A 22,624-nucleotide genomic window follows, 5' to 3' on the forward strand; every position below is an offset into this window, starting at 1 on the left:
CTACGGTGGTGGGGCTCATTTCAGGAGGGGATGAGTCCGCCTATCGGGACGAGGTGGAGCGGCTTTGTGCTTGGTGTGGAGAGAACAATCTGGCTCTTAATACGGCTAAGACCAAGGAATTGGTGGTGGATTACAGGGAAAAAAAGGCGGACATTCAGCCCTTGTATATCAACGGGGAACGGGTGGAGAGGGTGGCAGAATTCAGGTTTTTGGGAGTGACTATCGATCAGGGCATGACTTGGAGCGCAAATACCACTGCTCTGGTGAAGAAGGCCCAGCAGAGAATTTATTTCCTCAGACTTTTAAAGAAGAACAATCTGAGTGAGAGACTGCTGGTGTCCTTCTACCGAGGTTTCATAGAGAGCGTTCTTACATACTGTATTTGTGCCTGGTTCTCCAGTTGTACAGCTAGGAAGAGGAAGGTGCTCCAGAAGGTCATAACCACAGCCCAAAGGATTATTGGTCATCCCCTCCCATCTTTGGAAGAACTGTACGGTTCCCGTTGTCTTAGGAAAGCAAACAATATCCTGCAGGATGTATCTCACCCGGGATACAGTCTGTTTGTACTACTGCCTTCTGGCAGGAGATACAGAAACATCAAGTCAAGGACAAACAGACTGAAAAATAGTTTCTACCCAAGAGCTGTGGCCTTTTTAAATGCTGTAACTCGATAGTGTGACCTGGGAGTTTGATGAGTGTGGGTGTGGGTGTGGCTGGAATGTGGTTTGTTTGGTTGTTGTTGTTGTTTTGCTTTTGTTGTTTTTAAGGGATGGCATCCAATTTCGTTGCACTTGTGCAATGTTGCACTTGTGTAATGACAATAAAGAATCTATCTATCTATCTATCTGACTTACTATGGACCTGACACAATTCAGCAGAATCAACATAAATATATGTGTGAAAATAAGTAGAAAACAAGTAAATTAACTAAAATGTTTCAACTGTTATAGAGCATAAAAATGATAAGATCCATTGTTGAACCTATATAACAGTTTATGAATTGTTATAAATTAGCATGTGTGTTCTCCAATATCTGCATCAGACATGAAAATAATGATTTCAAAATCATTAGGTTTTATCTTTATTATAAATGATTTAAAATATTTTCAATTGTTTTACTATTTTTGCACAGAAAGAGAAACGTAATCAATGCTGTAGACGTTGCAAATTGGGGAAGAATAGGGTGAATAGATTTGACGTCATCTTCCACAATGCCGATTTCAGTTGCCTATTCCGTATACTATAGATTATTGGGTTCATAACTGGAGGAAACATGCAATAGAACATAGAAAGCACAAGATCCATGACTGATGGGGACCCAGAAGTTGGCTTTAGATAGGCAAATGAACCGCTGGCAAGAAATAAGGATATTACAAAAAGATGTGGCAAGCAAGTTGAGAAGGCTTTTTCCTTCCCCTGGGCAGAAGGAATTCTTAGAACTGCCCTGAAGATCTTAACATAAGAATAAACTATCAGAGCAACATAAGTAATGGCTAGAGATATACCAACACAAATAACCCGAAATGCGATGAGATATGAATCAGAACAAGCAATTTTAAATAACTGTGGGATTTCACAGAAGAACTGGTTGATTTCATTGGAACAGAACTCAAGTGTGAATGTGCTTCCAGTGTATATTGTGGAATACAGAAGCCCACCAACCCATGCACAGATTGCCAGTTGGACGCATGTCTTTCTATTCATGATAGTCTCATAGTGCAGTGGACAGCAGATGGCAATGTAGCGGTCATATGCCATAATACCAAGGATGAATAAGTGAGATCCAATAAAAAGAATGAGAAAGAAAACCTGGCAGATGCATCCACTGTATGAAATAGTCTTGGTGTTCATCAGGGAATTCGACAAGGATTTGGGGACTGTGACAGATATTGAGCCAATGTCTTGGAATGCAAGATTGGCCAAAAAGAAGTACATGGGTTTGTGAAGCTGAGGACTGCAAGAGATGACTGTGATGATGAGAAGGTTTTCAATGAGAGCCAACAAATAAATAAGCAGAAAAGCAATGAAACGGAATGTCTCCATCTCCTGAGTATCAGAGAATCCATGCAAAATGAATTCCATCAGTCCTGATGATTGGTTGAACATTGTGTAGGTATTTGCTACCTGCAAAGAGAAAACAAACCCATTTTAGAAAGGAGAAGAGTATCAGAGGCTTTCATGCAGGTTCCCCATGTGATCAAATAGATTGACCTAGGTAAGCCAGAAACCATTGCTCTTTCAATAAACATTTGTTTGTTGTTCATCTTAAAATTAAAAAGTATACACCTTTAAAAATGTGAAATCTCTAAGTGGTTAGTATTACATATTATAAAAATATTTCATATTGTTCAATGTTTCGTATAGATTATATAAAGAGTTTATATTGATATTGCATTGTTGTACTTGGTCATCGTGTTGCCTTGGATATTACTGATGACTGTTGGAAAGAAACAGAGGAACTGAGGTGAGAGGGAATAGAAGGCAGCTGCTGCTTCCCTGAGCAGAAACCCTCCACAAGCCATTTTGTTGCAGGGCTTTACCTGCTGAATACAGTGCCAAAAACATTCAAACATTATTCTCAAGACATTTAACTGAATCAGATTGTTTGTCTCAGGCTTCAGTGAGCGTTTCCTGCAACAACCATTCAGTAGAGATGGTCTAAGTTAACCAGTCTAACACTACAAAAGTGAAAACAAAAAAAATTCCTTCCAGTAGCACCTTAAAGACCAACTAAGTCAGTTCTTGGTATGAGCTTTCGTGTGCATGCACACTTCTTCAGATACACATCTGCAAAAGTGGAAACTAATCATTCTGTTTCTGCCACTGGAGCATTGTTCTACTTTGGTGCAGCTTCGAGTGGGGATGACATCTGAAATCATTCCTCCCAGAATAATGCAGTTAGAAAATTTGCAACTCCACTAAGTGTCTTAAGGGGTGGAGCTCTTGATATGGTAAATTGACCTCTCTAAGAGTGGTGCATCAGTCCTGGCTGGGGTGCTGGTTTTGGGGGGAGGGAGGGTGCTTATGCTGAGTGGAAGCATGAAATTCTGACCTGCAAACCTGCTTGTTTGGTAGTACTGTCCTTTTCCACTGCCAGAAGTGTGTGTGTCTGTGTGTGTGTGTGTAAAGCAGGCATTAATTCTCATCATAATCCAAAAGACCACGATGATCCCCATCATTCAATGATGCGTTTTTCCATGTCACGGGTTTCCAGCATGCACCAGCAAAGAGAATCTGCAGCTGACACATTCTCTTCAGTGCCTCATGCAAATCCCTGGGCAACAATTTTTTACTTTTTGAATGTTCTCTAGATTTCTACAACTGATTTAGGGTATTTTTGCACTGCTGAATCAGGAAGTGGCATCCGTTTCTCTCCATCAGGTCAGGTTTATTGTAAACTGAATGGTGGGCATTGATAAAGGTAAGTACATGTAAATTGCATGTTGCTTCACCATTTTTCAAACTTCAGGGCTTGAACTTCCGTTTCTTGGAACTCCTGGAATGCTCAGTGGCAGGGAGGTCTCTCTTCAGAGTCCAACAGTAGTCAGCCATCATGACTGCGTCCCAGCGACCCTAATACCTGGTCTCCATCTCTTTCATGTCCTGATGGAATCTCTCCCCCTGCTCGTCACTCATTGAACCCAGGTTCTCAGGAAACCGGTCCATATGTGAAAATAGGTAGTGCATCCTGACACTCATGTTGCAGCCCAGGTTTCTGAAAGCAGTCAGCATGTTGTTGACAAGTTCTGCATAGTTTCTGGCCTTATTGTTGCCAAGAAAGTTATTCACTACCAGAACAAATGCCTTCCACGCTTCCGGTTCCACGTCGTTCATTGAGTTTCCGAACTCTGGATCTCTGATGAGCTGACGGATCTGAAGACCGTCAAAGATGCCACTTTCAACTTCTCCATGGTCAATCCTGGAAAAGCCTGGCACAAGTAAGTGAAGCAGTCACCATCCTTGTCCAGAGCCTTGGTGAACTGCTTGATTAAGCCGAGCTTGATGTGCAGCGGTGGGAAGAGTATTCTGTCTCTGTCCACCAGAGGGTCGTTGATGATGTTCCTTTTTTTGCAAGGCACCAATTCCTCCCGCACAGGCCAGTCCTTCTTTGTGTAATGCTGAGCACGGTCCCTACTATCCCACATGCACAGAAAACATGGGTACTTGGTGAAGCCAGACTGTTGTCCCAACAAAAAGTTCACCATCTTCAGGTCAACACAAATAAACCACTTATGCTGATCATAACCAATTTTCTCCAGCACATACTTCACCACTTCATAGTTCTCCTTCAGTGTACTCGAGTGAGCCAGGGGTATAGAGGCAAACTGGTTGCCGTTGTGTAGCAGAACACATTTCAGTGATTGCTTGCTGCTGTCAATGAACAGTCTCCAATCTTTGGGTTCGTACTGTGGCACTCCAAGCTTGAGTAGAAGCTGCGCAGTATCTGCACATTACACCAAGTCCTTCTCTTCCAAGAAAAAAATGAGGTTTTATGACTTCAAACTGATCCCTTGTCGACATAATCACCCAGAACTATCGGACCTGAATACTTCTTGTCATTAAAATAATCATTTCCAATCAAAACAATTATTCAACATGGCATTTTACCCCCACCAACTTCTTCTAAAATGCTCCACGCAAGCGTACATGTGAGCAAAAACGTAAAAAAAATGACATGTGGCCATAGCTCAAAAACTTGACCTGATTGAGCAAAAACAATGTGATTTTTGGATTCAGCGCATCAGATTCATCCTAAAAAAACTGAAAAAAATGCAGACCAGTTGTTGACCAGTGATTGAAAATGTTAAAACAGATATTGGTAACATGTTAACTCCTCAGCACACCTGAACCTTAAAGTTTTGTCCAGAATTGCCCTCAGTATAATTAACTTGTGATAAATTGATTTTTTATCAAGTTGATAATAAGCCACTTGAGAAGTGATCCATAAAAACTGACTCACCGAACTATTCATGGGCAGATCCTGGAGAATTTAATACAATTTTATGTGGTGGTATTTGTTGTTGTTGTTGCTGCTGCTGCTTTATGTCTGCTCATTTTCTGCTTTTCTCTGATCACCCAGTATGATCTGTCACATCTTTAGCTCTCCATCACTGTTTAAGAGGTGATCTCGGTTACAGTTTTCCTCACTGACTAACAGAATAAGGAGATGCAGTAATTACTTTTATTTATATTTTGTTTCTCCATTCCCAGGAGTCTGATAAACTCAGAAGAAAATTCTCAGGCGTATGTGTGGAATGCATGTGTATTTTACTGTTTACATGTAAAAGTGTTCTATTAGAATACCAAATGATAAAAGTTTCAAGCAAGAATCACTATGTCACATGGGATTTCACCTGATATACGTAGATTGAGTAGCAATATATGGAGGTACATACATGTAGTTGGTTTCTTTTTCATTCATTTATAAATATTTCCATTATAACACTAAGATGCTTTAAAAATATTTCCAATAATATAATATAATAATTAATATAATTAATATAATATCTATCTATCATGTTCCAAGTTCTTTATTTTTTATTTTTCTTAAAAATTGTAATAACATAACAGCTATTGCTGATTCTTTTAATTTCAACTATTGTATAAAGCAGAGGACTGCTGGAAAATGTCTGTGAATGTTTTTTAAAATATGTTTGCTTCAAGAATCTCTCAGTAGAATAGGCCATTGGATAATTTGTATACAGAATCAGCAAATAAGATACACAACATATAGACAGATTCCGTTTTTACTAAATTAAATTTTAGTGACTAATTTCTTCTATACAGATTTTGGCTATTAATTACCTTGATTGGAAGATCTCCTGCTTTCGATGGCAGCTTGTGACTATGGCTGATGGGTGTGCTGGGGCTGAATTGAGCAAACTCAAATTGCTTTTCCCTCCCTCCCCCCCCCACTTGCTACTGAGACAGAGGTGAGTTGAAAGGGAGGATCACAATGAGTTTCCTCTCGCTCTGCCAGTCTCCTCGAAGCCCCACTCTTTTGTGGGGTGTTTTGGGGGGTGTACTGAGTCTTAGCACTCTCCCCACTGCTCAAACCAGCCCGAAATGGTCGTCCTTTAAGCGGACGATCTGAAACGCACTGCCATTCCTCCCGCAGCAAACCGGAAGTTACTGCTTCAAGAATCTTTGAATAGAATAGGCCATTGGATAATTTGTATACAGAACCAGCAAATAAGATACACAACATATAGACAGATCTTGTGGCGTCCATGTTTGTTGCATGTTGCCACCAGTTATGAACCCAGCAATGGGGAGGATATTTGGTGTGGATCACCAACTACACTTTGCTTTAACTGCAGCAGCTATCTCTGTGTGACAGTACCATCCACACTGTTCAAAATAAAACAGTATGTGCAGAATTCCAGTGGGATAGAGTTCTTTACCAAAAAAAAAAGCCAAATCAAGAAATTTGGGCACCTGAAGCAAAAACACACACCAGAAAACCCTTTACAAATTCCTCTTCTGCACTCTGGCAATAATTTAAAATGAAATAAATAGCATTTTGATGTCACTACAGTGGTACCTCGGGTTAAGTACTTAATTCGTTCCAGAGGTCTGTCCTTAACCTGAAACTGTTCTTAACCTGAAGCACCACTTTAGCTAATGGGGCCTCCTGCTGCTGCCACACCGCCGGAGCACAATTTCTGTTCTCATCCTGAAGCAAAGTTCTTAACCCGAGGTACTATTTCTGGGTTAGCGGAGTCTGTAACCTGAAGTGTGTGTAACCTGAAGCATATGTAACCCGAGGTACCACTGCATTTGATCAACAAAACTGGAGTGGCCCCCTCACTTTGCCTAATAAGAGTTCCAGCCCTGCTTCAAATATAAATACCGTAGGAAAATGTTTGCATCCATAAATCTTTTGTTTAGCTACTTGCTCAACCTGTGTTACTCTTCCCAAATAAACTTTGAATATTGTTGATCCATGTCCATTGCAGGCAGGCAGTGGACCAGGGAACTAGGCTTGTCCCCTCAATATTCCTGGTACATGAGAGTATTAAAGTACTAAAGCCAGGCACTTCCTTCCCAAAGCTGGAGACGCTTCTGTCCGGCTTAGGGAAGGAGGGGTGATGCTCACACACAGATGTCGCCCCTGCCCCAAATCACCCTTAAAAGCTGGCACCTCCGGCCCTAACGTATCCCCATAAAAAGATTCATTGCACGCCTCTGATCCATGTGGACAACATAAGTATACTCCTGCTAAAATCTAACACAATCTCTTCATTTTCTGACTTCGTTGCTACCTGCAGCTATAGTGCCTTGTGAATCTTATAATATGACTTTTGATATGGTTGTTCCGTTTAGCTTAATTTATTTTAGTAGCTTTCTTAATAGTGTTTTATAGAAGGTGGTTGTTATACTGGTGATTTGTAATTATTTTACTGGTGATTTCTTAATTATTCTATATCATTTATGCTGTGGTTGTGATGTTCAATTATCTGTTCTCCTCAGATTTGAGTGCCCAGTTTTTGAATGAGAAGGCAAGTGAGAAAAGCAACAAGTCTTACTACCTCACTGTGAAGGTTCTTCAGAGAGAGAAAACACTTTTTTGCTATGGCAAGAAACATTACCTTTTATACCCAAGGTGTGTGGGATGTAATCCACTGAGATCAGTCAAGTACAACATTCCTTGTTTTCCTAGAGTGGACATGCAAGGGAATGTTTGGTCGAGCCAGTCAAAACTTCCTGTTCCTCCTGCCCTGGAGCATCCTTCCTTGCATGTAACTAGTGGGTGGGTGTGACCTTTCCAGACCTGGTAAAAGGACAAGGCATGCTGCCACTCCCTCTCTCTTTTCCATCTTCCTTTTGCCGTGCGAACTTCCGGGAATGAACTGCTGGCTGCCAGCCAAGCAGTCCCTCAGGTCACCTCCCTTATGGGGTAAACCTGCTTTTATACGTTTGTAACTTTAAGCTTAAAGCCTGCCTTCAGGGATCACACTGTGCTCTGCCTGATCGTGAGTAAACTTTCCAATGCTGCAGAAGTGGTCCGAAACAGACGTAGTGAACAGTGATTCTGGATATACCCACTGTTTCATGGAATTCTTCTTCAGCACAGTAGAAGGATACAGAAATGCTTCATAAACTGCAAATGAATTATTGAAACGATGACATGCAAATACATGGTAACTTACAATAATTCAAATTATTACAAACTATACGCATGAATTGGTTTTGCAGTTTATATTGATATTGCATTGTTGTACTTGGGCATCATGTTGCCTTGGATATTACTGATGACTGTTGGAAAGAAACAGAGGAACTGAGGTGAGAGGGAATAAGACTGTGGTGTCTTTGTTCTTTAAGGAGGGATTTAAAAGGGGATCTTACCAGGAACATACAGTTCAATCTGAGGCAGATTGAATTGCATAATAGTAAGAGGTTCTAATGAGCCTGCAACAGGTTTTCTGCTGTGTAAAGGGGAATGCACTCTGCTAAGTAAAGGAACATGCTAGCACAAGTTAGGAAGGATATTAATAAATAATCTATCCTCTATTGCCACCCTGAACATTCCCTCAAGGTGAAGCTAAATTATTTTTAAAAAACATTAAATATCCTTTCTTTTTGATAGCTACAGGGTGTTAAAAGATTTGGAAAAGGTGCAAGCCTTAAAAAGCTTGTTCTAAATACAGTCGTACCTCGGAAGTCGAACAGAATCCATTCTGGAAGTCCGTCTGACTTCCAAAACTTTTGGAAACCAAGGCGCAGCTTCCGATTGCCTGCAGTAAGCTCCTGTAGCCAATCGAAAGTTGCGGAAGCCACACCAGAAGTTCGGGTTCCACAGAACATTCACAAATGGGAACATTCATTTCCGGATTTGTGGAGTTCAGGAGCCAATATATTCGTCTCCAAGGCATTTGGGATCCAAGGTACAAATGTATCTGAGAAATCCGCTCACCTTTTTTCTGGTGGGCGCTGTTGTGTCCAGGTATCGTGGGCGCTGCAGTGTTCTGGTGGAGGGGAGATTGACGCCTCTCTTGTTGCCGTCTGGGCCACATAACTGGTGCTGGACGGAACCCACCTAGGGGTGGCCCCGCTGTCCAATCAGGACCTGTGGGAGGCATGGCCCTGGGTAATAAAGACCACAGAGCATCTGGGCAGCCCTGTTCTCTTACCCTTCACCAGATCTCCCAATCCACCTGCTTTTTTTTATACTTTGCTATGACTCAAAGCAAAAACTGGACTTGGTGGGTGGTTTGTAGCTCATCTTTCCCAGAATGTTTGCAACTCTGTGAATACAGAAAGTCCACTTTCCATGGGGCCATCTCCCCTAACTTACATGAGTCTGAGGACAATCACATTCTGTCAATGAAGGAAGTGTTCTGCTTGCAGAAATCTGCTGAATAGAGATTTACCATATTGGCCCAAATATAAGGCGCACCCACAAATAAGCCACACCTTTAACATTCAATGGAGGGGAGTAAAAAAAAATACCCGAATAGAAGCCGCTCCCTTAAAATTCCGCCGGCACTCACAGCCGTAAATGGCAAATGTAGAAGAAAACCCTACTGGTACTAGAGAGGACCCTCAAGTGAAAGCGATGAATGACATTAGAATTAATTCCACAACAGTCTCAAGCTTGCAAATCGGCAATAAAACATTTTTGTTGTTGTTCCCTTTTACCATATGTCTGTTTCAGCAGCAATATAATAAAAACCAATTTTTGTAAGGTTGCAAATTGAACCGCACTTTAACCTTTCACAGTCAGAATTTGGGGGGAACGTGCAGCTTATATTCAGGCCAATACGGTATTAGGCCAATACAATCACACATACAATCAAGCTGAAAGCATAGTTCTAACTTGCCATGGACCTGGCACAATTCAGCAGAATCAACATAAAAATATGTGTGAAAATAAGTACAAAACAAGTAAATTAACTAAAAAAAAATCCACTCTGCAACAGAGCATGAAAATAGTAAGAGCCATTGCTGAACCTATATAACAGTTTATTACTCTAATGGAGCACAGAAATTAAAGATCAATTTCTGAATCTATTAGACAGCATCTTAAAAAGCAGAGACACCACCTTGCCAACAAAGGTCTGTATAGTTAAAGCTATGGTTTTCCCAGTAGTGATGTATGGAAGTGAGAGCTGGACCATAAATAAGGCTGATCACCGAAGAATTGATGTTTTTGAATTATGGTGCTGGAGGAGACTCTTGAGAGTCCCGTGGACTGCAAAAAGACCAAACCTATCCATTCTTAAGGAAATCAGCTCTGAGTGCTCACTGGAAGGACAGATCCTGAAGCTGAGACTCCAATACTTTGGCCACCTCATGAGAAGAGAAGACTCCCTGGAAAGACCCTGATGTTGGGAAAGATGGAGGGCACAAGGAGAAGTGGACAACAGAGGACGAGGTGGTTGGACAGTGTTCTCGAAGCTACCAGCATGAGTTTGACCAAACTGCGGGAGGCAGTGGAAGACAGGAGTGCCTGGCGTGCTCTGGTCCATGGGGTCATGAAGAGACGGACACGACTAAACAACTAAACAACAACAATTGCTATTAATTAGCAAGTGTGTTCTCAAAAGATTTGCAACTGAAATGAAAATAAAGATTTCAACACAGGTTTTATCTGTATGTTTAAAAATGTTTTACTATATTTTTACAGGAAGAGAAACATATTGCAAATTGGGGGAGAAAAATTGGGGTGAAAAATTTTGCAGTCAGCTTCCACAATGCTGATTTCAGTTGCCTATTCCGAATACTATAGATTATTGGGTTTATAACTGGAGGCAACATGCAGTAAAACATAGAAGCCACAAGATCCATGGCTGATAGGGACCCAGAAGTTGGCTTTAGATAGGCAAATGAACCACTGGCAAAATATACAGATATTACAATAAGGTGTGGCAAGCAAGTTGAGAAGGCCTTTTCCTTTCCCTGGGCAGAAGGAATTCTTAGAACTGCCCTGAAGATCTGAACATAAGAATAAACTATCAGAGCAAAGTATGTAAAACCCAGAGACGCACCAACACAAATAACCCAAAATGCGATGAGATATGAATCAGAGCAAGCAATTTTGAATAATTGTGGAATTTCACAGAAAAACTGACTGATGTCATTAGAACAGAACTCAATTGTGAATGTACTGCCAGTATATACTGTGGAATAGATAAGCCCAGTAATCCATGCACTGATTGCCATTTTGACACATGCTTTTCTGTTCATCGCAGTCTCATAGTGCAGAGGATTGCAGATAGCAAAGTAGCGGTCATATGCCATGATGCCAAGGAGGAAAAAATGAGATATAGTGAAGAACATAAAGTAGAAAACCTGGCAGATGCATCCATTGTATGAAATGGTCTTGGTGTTCATCAGGGAATTTGACAAGGATTTGGGAACTGAGACAGATATGGAGCCAAGGTCTTGGAATGCCAGATTGGCTAGAAAGAAGTACATGGGTTTGTGAAGCTGAGGACTGCAGGTGATGACTGTGATGATGAGAAGGTTTTCAGTGACAGCCATCAGATAAATGAACAGGAAAGTAATGAAATGAAATGTCTCCCATTCCTGAGTATCAGAGAATCCATACAGAAGGAATTCCATCACTCCAGATGACTGGTTGAACATAGTGCTTGTGTGTGGTTCCTGCAAAGAGGAGCAAACACATTTAAGAAAGGTAAAGTAAAAGGTAAAGGACCCCTGGATGGTTAAGTCCAGTCAAAGGTGACTATGGGGTTGCGCAGCTCATCTTGCTTTCAGGTGGAGGGAGCTGGTGTTTGTCCAGAGACAGCTTTCTGGGTCATGTGGCCAGCATGACTAAACCACTTCTGGTGCAATGGAACACCGTGATGGAAGCCAGAGTGCACAGAAACACTGTTTACCTACCTGCTGCAGCAGTACCTATTTATCCACTTGCACTGGCATGCTTTCAAACTGCTAGGTTGGCAGGAGCTGGGACAGAGCAACGGGAGCTCACTCCATTGCAGGGATTCGAACCACCGACCTTCCGATTGACAAATCCAAGAGGCTCAGTGGTTTAGACCACAGCACCACCCATGTCCCTATTTTATTTAAATATTTATCTTTATAAACCTTTATTTAAGAAAGGAGGCACAATTCGTTATCTCCATGTTACATGGAATTTCATGTGATAGAGATTTAACAGTTTTTGTCCATGTCACATTTCCAGCATGCATTTGCTAAGACCAACACAGGCTGACCTGGCCTCTTCTATGTGGAATGAGGATGTGCAGGCCAGAATATTCTCTTTAATGAATGAAAATGTATAATTATTGGTGACATGGTGGCTATTCTGCACATCTGACCTTTGCAGATTTCTTATTAACCCTGGCTGGGACAAACTGAGCATGGGCTTTTGTGTTGTAAAACTCTGGTTTCTAGATCTTCCTGAACTGTGTACACAGTTTATCCAGGAGGTCATGAATAAAATAATTGAAAAGTCATCTATTCAAATAGACTTACCAAGCTGTTTGTGGGCAGATCTTGGGTGATTTCATGAAAGTGTTTACATGCTTCGTTTTCATGCCTGGTTGCGATCTGTGTTGTTTTTCTGGGCAGCCAATGTGATTTGCCTTTTCAATGTATCACACCATTCTCTCACCATAGTTGTTTGAGAGGCAATTTCTCTTACTGCTCTCTATACTGAGATGCTTCACTGGATTTTATCCATATTTACTTCCATTACTCCCAGGAGTCTAATCAAACTCAGAAGAAAAGACTCATGGGAATGTGTGGTATGTGTTTGTATTTTTACATGTAAAAACATTCTATAGCGTACCAAATGATAAAACAGTTCAAGCAATAATCACCATGTCACATGCAATTTCATGTGATACTGAATGAGTGACAATATACATTGGAATATACATCACTTGATTCCTTTTTTTAGTTATTCGTTAATTTATAAGTATTCATATTATAACACAAAGGTCAGTTTTCAAGCTTTTCACAATATTACACATGTACAATGATAGATTCCCCTCAATTCTGAAATGTCTCCCTGAAGCCATACTAAAACACCCAAAAATCCTAACAGAGTAAAAGAAAAGAAAGAGGAGTTCAAAGAAGGACCATCTAGATTGGAAAAGGAATATTAGCCTAGGTAAGATGTGTTCTACAAGTTTGTTTCTTCTTAGATTTGAGTGCAGAGTACTTGCAAGGGAAAGAAAGTGTGAGAAGCAATGAGTCTTACAACCTCGGTGTGGATTTTATGCCAGCGATTCTCCCCAAACTGAGGTCATTTTTTTTTTTTAGAAGGCTAAATGCCCTGTCTTCCTGAAAGATATTAGCCCTTTAGGGCTTTTGAAATGCCATGGGGAGCCATGAAGATATTGTAAATCTCTGAGAAATGGATCTTTTACCATGGATCTTCTTCCTGCTATCTACATGGGAGGGGGAGACTAGCAGATGTTCTTGGTTTCCCTCTAGGTTACCTCTGGTCTTCCAAACTTTGAAGCTAGTTTCTATACAAAGTGGAAGGAATGATGGGGAGGAATTTTCATTAATACAATATGTGACTTTCTCCTTGTGTAACACTTCCAGAAGTATGTTTTACTATGGTCTTCAAACAACAAAACCTGCCTCCTCAGTAATGACATGGTCTGGTCTTAGCATAACTCCTCCTCCTACCCATGATCACTGAGATCGGGTGTCCCAGTGTGTCCCAGTGCAGAGATTGTGTGTGTCCCCCGTGGAACCTGCCCCAACCATTCTGTTGGCTGGGGCCTACTCCCAGGCAGCCCTGACTCTCTCCCCTTAAGAACAGAATACAAACTATATAAAACAATAGAAACTAATTAAAAAACAAAACCAAAAATTCATAGTTCTACTAAAAATTAAACTAATACCCAACTGCAACTAAACGTTAATCCCTCCCCCAACAAGCAAGAACCAAACCATAAAACCAAAATTTAAAACAGCACAAATTAAAAACTATTTAAAAACATTTTTGACATTTGACCCAACCCCAGAGTTATTCCAGTGAGTCTGAGCTCTTCAGCACTCACAGCCAAGCAGTGTCACTCCAGTGACGTCTTCTTCCTTCAACAAACACATGTTGCACAGGGTTGCATGAAAAGAAACCCCAATGTCTAAGCTCCTGCTCAAAGGAAGATGCACTGCACAATCAGGACAAATGCACAATCAGGTGCCCCAATTGTGTGGTGCATCTACACACAGTCAGGATCTTGAATGTTGGGGATTCTTTACAGACAACAACACACAATGCATGAGGTGGCTTGTAAAGCAGCCTGTAACTTCATGTGACACAATGCTGCTGGAGGAAGAAGTGGCAGTGGGGATGAGTCTCCATGGCATTTTGCATTTGTTTTATGGTTGTAATTTTATTGTTGATGTGTTGCTGTTTACCACCATTATATTTTTTTTCTTAAGGTTGGCAGCATATATATATATATATGGCAGCATATATATATATATATATATATATATATATATATATATATATATATAAAATAAATGACCAAATGTAGCACAGCTCCAGAACCAACTTGATAGGAATTAGCATATGGATTTGAAAAGTGCTACCCAAATGCTCGCTGCTTCCAAGGCTACATGTTAGGAAGATCATTAATCGCTGCTGTTTCTAAGTCTGGAGTACAACCCCGTTGACTTTAGTGTTTCAGATTTACATTGGAGCAAATGGGAGAATATTTTTGCTAGAATTGGGGGGGGGGGAGAGAGAAAGAAAACAGAATTCAATGAACTCTTATACAGTTAGCGCATTTGTTGGCTGCTCTCCTTAAGGCCTCCTTCACCTCTTTATTCCTCAGGCTGTATATAAGGGGATTAAGCAGAGGTGTCAAGATGGTATAAAAGATAGAGAATACCTTATTGAGTGTTCTCAGTTGATTGTTGTCTTGTAAAAGATACACAATGGTGAGAGAGCCATAGAAAATGGTCACCACAATGAGATGGGAAGAGCAAGTGGAGAAAGCCTTTTGCCTTCCTGTTGTGGATGGGATGCCAAGAATGGCAGTGATGATGCATACGTATGATGCTATAGTCAGAACGAATGGTGGCAGGGTAGAGATAGAAGTCAGAACAGCTGATACCAGTTTCACCTGACTTGCATCACTGCAGGCCAGGTTCATCATCGGAATGAAATCACAAAAGAAATGCTCAATCACATTGTGGCCACAGAAGGTTACCTGTAGTATAAAACCTAGCAATATTGTGTCTATGACAAAACTGCCAATCCAAGACCCAGCTACCAGCTGGAGGCAAACCTTGAAATTCATAAGGACAGAATAATGCAAGGGGCAGCATATTGCTATGTAACCGTCATAAGACATTGCTGCCAGGAGATAGCACTCAGTTACTGCTAAGAACACGAATGCCCATAATTGCACAATGCAGCCATTAACGGATACACCTGGGTTTTTGCTTAATAAACTGGCCAGCATTCTGGGGAGGATGGTTGAGCTATAGCAGGTCTCCAAGCAAGACAAGTTGCCCAGAAAGAAATACATGGGGGTGTGGAGGTGTTGATCAGTGACAACCAATGTGACAATGATCAGGTTCCCAGCCATAGTCATGATGTAGATGATTAGAAACAGCATGAAGAGAAGAATATGTAACTCCTGCAGCTCTCCAAAGCCACGAAGGACAAATTCTGTAATGATGGTTTCATTTCTCCTCTCCAATGTCAACATCCTTTTAATCTGTTGAAGGGGAAGAAGAACAATTTGTGCAATCAATATTACTCTCCCCTCATGTTATTCTAGTATTTGCCCCCATCTGAATTAAAGGGATCTCTCCCTGGATTCAAGTCTCCCAATAGTTCTATTCAAGTATTTGTTCTTCCAAGTCTCGCTTAAATTATTCCCATAAGAAAAACAAGGACAAAGGTGAACTGTTTTGAATTTGAGTCCTTGGATTAACCTGCCTGCTTTTTCTGGAAATAAGGCACCCCTAGGTGAGCTTTATAAAATGGCTGAGGGAGACACTCGGTGGATAGAAACCCATAATGCAAAGATTGCTGCCTTTCTGATATTGCAAGCGTATTACAATTTTTGGCATAAAAGCTATACAAATGATATCATCCTTCTTCCTAATATGGTAGTCTGAGACCAACTTGAATGCTTTACAAAGTATTGACCAGGCAATCATGGCTCCAGAATTTTAGTGATCCCTCTCACCTTGGATCAGTCAGGAAATGCAACCACACTGCCACAACTAAAGAACATGAGAAACAAAATAACTTTGTCTTTTGGATGATTCTGAATTATGTCAGGGTGAAACCACATATATTGATGGAACAAACATGTCAAAATAATCTGTGGTTATAAACTGGGTTGGTCAAGTGAGGCAAGGTATTTATTATTTTATTTAACAGGTTTTATATACCATTTAATCACCAACACCTCTAAGTGATAGCTGTAAGATATAGTTATCCTCTAAAATGCAATGCTATCAATAATCAGAATTATCAGAACATGTGTAAATTACCAACAGACACAGTGAAATAATTCAAATAACTCAAATATTTGCACTTGTAGATCAGTGAACTGTTAGTTGTTACCCAGCTTTAGCAAGGAGCTTTGTGACTATTAAAAGCTTGCACCCACATCAACATAATTTTTTATGCTATATAGCATCCACTTTCTCTCTTACCTTCCAGATATATCCAGATCCAGGTGTATCTAAGCAAAGGCTGCCTTATCATTTATCCACTGAAATTTAGATAACTGAAGAGGCAGGTTGCATATTGGTCCATTATGGAAGGATAGGAATGGGGAACCTGTGATCCTCCAGATGTTGTTCAACTCCCATCAGCTCCTACCAACATCAGCTTGATGGGAGCTGTAGATCATCAACATTGGAGACCCAAAGCTTTCCCATATCCTAGCTTAGAGTGCCTAGATAGGAAGAAAACAAGGCTCTTGTAGCAATTGGGTGATTAACAAAGTCCCTCTATAAATCCTGGTGGTGCTCTGGGTTGATTGTATACAAAGGAATACAGGGCTCTTGCATTTTCACAAGGTGTCAACAAAGAAGGAATTATGATGCCACTGCTGAGCATGTCACAATGCTAAATGGATGATCAAAGACACACCTGAGTCTGACAGCAAACTGGTCGCTATAGTAGATTGCCTTTATATCACAGTGATGGGAATAATCATGCATTCAGCCTGTGCATGTAATTCTCACCTGAAATTCAAGGCAGTCAAAATCTTGGAATGCTCCCTTCTGCTTCCTAATATTTAATTTTAGGATTAGAAACACAAAGGTCTCTTGACTATGGCTGCTTGATTGCTTTTCAAAGTCATGTTCTGTAGGCATTGAGAGTCTAAGATTCATGAGTCAATCTCATAGATCAGTTGAATTTTAAACCAGATCACTTCTTCATGCTCAAAGCTTATTATTTAGGCTACAGCTGCCAACGGGATGTGTGAGAAGCAGTGGGCATTATGCCGTAATTAGTCTCTTAAGAAAAACTTGTTTTTAAACACTGTGTTGATTAAATATCTCTTTGAGGAATAGCTCAATGAAGCACATCTCATTGGGAATGATAAGGGAAGCTGAACATTTCTTAGAACTGACCCAACATTTCTCAGAAGACATTTTTCTGAGAATTGTTTTGAACATTTTTTTTTATCACATGCTGACTATCCAAAGAGGGGTTTTAAGCAAAATTAACTGAAATGTGGTATTCTTAGAAGAAAAACTTTTCCAGTCATTAGTATGCACTAAAAATATATGCATTGCAGTGTAAACTAATGTCTAAGCAGGGTCCGTTATGGTTTCAAATTGGGTGGAGGACTGCATGCTGTGATACCTGCATTGCAAGGGGTTGAACTACATGACCTCTTCCAATTTTATGATTCCATGTTTCATTTTGCTGGTCAGAACAGTAGTCCACTGAAGTCACACTGCAGATGCTTAACAAACACCAGTTCAACCTCCATATAGCATGAAAGGAATAACAATTAGTTCTAAGCAAAGTACATATGCAATGTTTAGAGGTTGCAAAACATGTATTTTTCAACACTTAGAAAGATCTACATTCATATTGTTCTATTTGGATCCAAATCTTTCCAAAGAGAGCTGAAAGTTGAGTGCATGAGAGTCCCCTGAGAATGTTCCATTCAGTTACTTCCAAGGCTTGCACTTGTTTAGTTCAGAAGAAGACCTACATCCAGTACAAAATGATGCCTTTGTAATAGAAAAGGGCTTCATCATTCAGTTTGAAATCATGGCTTTAATAAACTCTTATATGTGCATATTTGTAAGCTACTTTCCTCAAGGCTTCCTTCACCTCTTTGTTCCTCAGACTATATCTTAGAGGATTGAGGAGAGGTGTCAATATTGTGTAAAAGACAGAGAAGACTTTGTTCAGCTCTCTCAGTTGGTTGGTGTCTGGCAAAATGTACACAGCAATGATGGTGCCATAGAAAATGGTCACCACAATGAGATGAGAAGAGCAGGTAGAGAAGGCCTTTTGTCTTCCTGTAGAGGACGGGATGCCAAGAATGGCATTAATGATGCACCCATAGGATGCTATTGTTATACTGAATGGTGGCAGTGTGCAGATGGAGGTCAGAGCAAATGACAGAACTTTTATTTGTTGTGTGTCACTGCAGGCAACATTCACTATTGGAATGAAATCACAAAAGAAATGATCAATAACACTGTAGCCACAGAAGGTTAACTGCAGTGTAAAAATTAACAAGATCATGTTTACCACAAAACTGCCGATCCAAGAACCAGCCACCAGCTGGAGGCAGATTTTGAAATTCATAAGAAATGGATAATGCAAGGGCCTGCATATTGCGACATAGCGATCGTAGGACATTGCTGTCAGAAGGTAGCACTCTGCTGCTATCAAGAAACCAAAAACCCACAATTGCACAATGCACCCATTCACCGAAACACTTTGGTTCTTGGTTAAGAAACTGGCCAGCATTCTAGGGAGGATGGTTGAACTGTAGCAGGTCTCCAAGCAAGACAGATTCCCAAGGAAGAAATACATGGGTGTGTGTAAGCTTTGATCAAGCACAACTAGTACAACAATGAGGATGTTCCCAACCATGGTCATAATGTATATAATTAGAAACAGCATGAATAGAAAAATCTGGAGTTCCTGGATGTCTCCAAAACCAAGAAGGATGAATTCTGCTATGTTGGTTTTATTTCTCTCCTCCTCTTTCTTCATGGTTTTCATCTGGTGAAATAGAAAAGATGAGGTGGGGTGTGACCATTGTTTTCTTCGTTTTGCAAGTACAAATACAAATAGGAACAATCATCAGGAGAGTCAATATTACATAAGCAAGAGCCATATCGCTGAAGTTATAATAAAATGAAATGATTTCATTTCTGAAGTTATAATGAAATGAAATGATTTCATTTCTGAAGTTATAATATCATTGCACAGGAGGGAATACAAGAGTCTTTTTTATTCACCAGGACCGTCTTTCTATAGATTCTTATGCATCCATGACAGAATATACAGTTTGTGGAAACAATATTAACCTTTCCCATCAATTGTAAGCAACAGCCATTAAATCACAACCTCCTAGTTGAGAGGGTTGTATACTGCCTTCAGGATCAACGGCAGTATACCCATGAATACAAGTCACAGAGAAAGGACAAGAGGAGGTGACTGTTGCACTCATATGCTGTTTGTGGGCTTCCCAGAGACATCTTGTTGGCCATTATGGGAAACTAGACACTGACTAGATAGACCTTTAGATGGATTCATCAGAGTTCTCCATATGTTACTGCGCTCTTATTTAATCCCTCTGATGCTAGCTGACAACACAAAGCTCTCACTGCTAGACCTCACTATGAGCTAAAACAGTTTGGGTAGGGGTTGGGGACACATTGAAACTCGAATTTTTAAAAATATGTTATTATTAGCAGTGTTCAAGTTATACACTGAGAAGTTATGTATAGAGTATAAATGTGTGTTCAAGCTTCTTGATTTGAGATAAAATAATGGTCCCTTTGTGGTCAACCTAAGATGTAAAAGAAGCAAGGTATGGGCAAGACAAGTAAATTCAAAGGTTTCAATAGGTTATCTAGGGCCATTTCTGGAAGATAGCAATGTCAGGCATTTACCATGACCAGCAAAGGGTCAATGCCCCAACAATGTCCTCATTCTTGTATGTAAACAGAGCCCCCAAGGTGGTCAGAAGGTGCAAGAGAGAAACTCTTGATTTGCACACCCCACTTCAAAGCCCATTCACCAGGTTTATGGGAGGTGGGACAAGTCGTCCTCCCATTCATGCCTCCCAGGTTCTATCCTCCCTTGTGTGAGGCTCCCTTGAATTTCTTCTCCCGTGCCTTTTGGACACTCCTGCTTGCCAGTTTACCAGGTGAAGGGGACATACAGTGGCAGGATTTAGGAGCAAGTGGTAGGCATTGTTGGGAGCACATTGTGGTGGGGTGATGCATTGGATCCATCTTCCCAACACCTACATCACTTCAGCTAATACAGATTGGGAGGAGGCAGGGTAGCTGTAAGTTTTGGGATGCACTGGCGCATTGGCAGGAGCACTGCATTGGTTCCATCATTTTACTGACACATCCCCAACCTCACTGCCACCCTACATCACTCCATCCAATCCATGTAAGCTGCAGGGGCACAAGTGTTAGGAGGATGGGTCTCTGGCCCAGACTCAGCTGCCCTGGTGTTTCTCCTTTTACAGTTGGCCAAGTTGAATTTTTTTTTTAAAAGTTGCATTGTCTTGTACAGGATCATTTCCCTGTGCTCAGCAAGTCTTACAGGTGGGCCCAAGCTACATCCTTTGTATGATCTCTGCAAAATCCTCTGCTTGTTAAGGATTAATAAGCATTCTCCACACAGGAATTGTTGTGACTGCTTTCCCACAGAATGCCTTGAAATGAAATTCTGTAAAACTGTTTCACAAAAACACATTTTGATATTTAAAAGTGTCAGGTGTAAGCTTAGAGAAGCCCCTATTAAAATCCCAACAAAGCTCTGATTGATTGGATGTGAAAGAGGGAAAGGTCACTTCTGCCATGAACATTTGTCAAAAAAAGAATTTGTAACGGGCACAACCAAGCATGTACAAATACAGTGGTACCTCAGGTTAAGTACTTAATTCGTTCCGGAGGTCCGTTCTTAACCTGAAACTGTTCTTAACCTGAAGCACCACTTTAGCTAATGGGGCCTCCTGCTGCTGCCACACTGCTGGAGCACGATTTCTGTTCTCATCCTGAAGCAAAGTTCTTAACCTGAAGCACTATTTCTGGGTTAGCGGAGTCTGTAACCTGAAGCGTATGTGTCAGGGGTTCAGGGAGAGAGACGCAGAGTGAGGGGGAAGGATTCCAGACTGACGAGGAAGAGGATGACAATGACCCAAGATTGTCCATGAGTCCGTCCAGTGAATCGGAGGACTCCCAAAAGGGAGCCCCTCTGGTCAAGCCAAGGGGAGCTAGAGGGGGAAGCAGTCAGGAGCAGGGAAGGGAAGGGGGAACCCCCAGTGGGAGTTGGAGAGCGAGACCGGCTGCTCCGCTGGAACGGAGTGAGGGGGGAGGAGTGACCAGTGTGTCAGAAGGAGCAGAACAGGAAGCAGAGAGGGGAAGGAGATCAGGGCAAAACGTGCTGCCGGAAGGGGAGGAAAGTAGTATTGAGGGCAATGTAACTGTCGAAAGGAAGGTCAAGAGCAACGTAAGCGCGCCAAGTTCAAAATGGGAGGCGCGCGGAAATGAAGAGAGTCCTGGGGAGGAGCCTGGTCCCAAAGCCCGAAGGAGGGGGGAGGAGGCGGCAGAGGATTCAGCCTCGGGAGAGTCCCGAAGGGAGAGAACACAGGGGGGCAGAAAGACCCTGCGGAAAAGGAAAGAGAGAAAGAGGTGGACCAGTACAAGCCTCTTAAACTGGTGTCGAGGGGGGAGCGAGTCAGAGGGGACTTCAGCGGTCTAAGGGTAACAGACGTAGGGTCACGGACCTCGGATCTAAAGCTACTGATGTTCTTGAATAAAAGCTTTTGTACATAAGCTGGAGTGGACTTTGGTCTCTTGTGAGCTGGGACCACGGGTGACTCTGACAGTATGTAACCTGAAGCGTATGTAACCTGAAGCGTATGTAACCCGAGGTACCACTGTACTGAAATGTTGAGAGAAGACACAACACTGTTTCTATACAACAGTTAAGAGACATAAAAGCACTGCCCTCTTTTGCATTTAGTCACCATAGTAGAGTCAGTGGCGTAGCGTGGGTTGTCAGCACCTGGGGCAAGGCAAGTAATTTGTGCCCCCTAACCCGTGGATTTGTGCCCCCTAACCCTAACCCCCAGATGTTGTGCCCGGTGCGGCCGGGGCCCCCCTGCACCCCCACGCTATGCCACTGAGTAGAGTTGCTTTTATATCACAATAATTGTGTATTCAGCATGTGAGGGAAATGCTATTCTGGAATCCAACACAGGGGAAAACTTCAACTACTTACCAGTGGTTTCTAATCTTTAGACAGGAACAGTATACGATTGATGTTTGCAAAGGCATTTTGCTATATTATGAAATTCACGTTCTTCAGGTAATAAGATGAAGATTTCACTGATCATACTGATGGATCAGTTACAGTGACAATGGCTGATTCTCTGTCATAGTCAGTGCTTCTTATCTAGACTGTAATTACATATGAAGAAAGCAAGAAGAA

At 41.4% G+C, this 22,624-nt stretch overlaps 2 protein-coding genes across 2 annotated transcripts in view; one reads left to right on the plus strand and one right to left on the minus strand.

Annotated features, from left to right (window-relative positions):
• Window positions 1-22,624, plus strand: part of LOC309327038 (olfactory receptor 5AP2-like) — a gene marked incomplete at its 3' end in the record, with an annotated part of 234,818 nt that overhangs the window by 140,998 nt on the left and 71,196 nt on the right. The gene's annotated exons all lie outside the window — the stretch shown is intronic.
• On the minus strand, window positions 1,147-19,159 carry LOC309328493 (uncharacterized protein; the record flags this gene model as incomplete). The annotated part of the gene is made up of 5 exons (XM_081838495.1): window positions 1,147-2,124; window positions 8,918-9,040; window positions 11,125-11,610; window positions 14,832-15,665; window positions 18,242-19,159. 5 exons carry the CDS (start codon window positions 19,157-19,159, stop codon window positions 1,147-1,149), a joined length of 3,339 nt encoding a protein of 1,112 aa, XP_081694621.1.

The sequence above is a fragment of the Podarcis erhardii genome (genome assembly GCF_964252035.2).
Source record: "Podarcis erhardii genome assembly, chromosome: 13".
Taxonomy (NCBI): domain Eukaryota; kingdom Metazoa; phylum Chordata; class Lepidosauria; order Squamata; family Lacertidae; genus Podarcis; species Podarcis erhardii.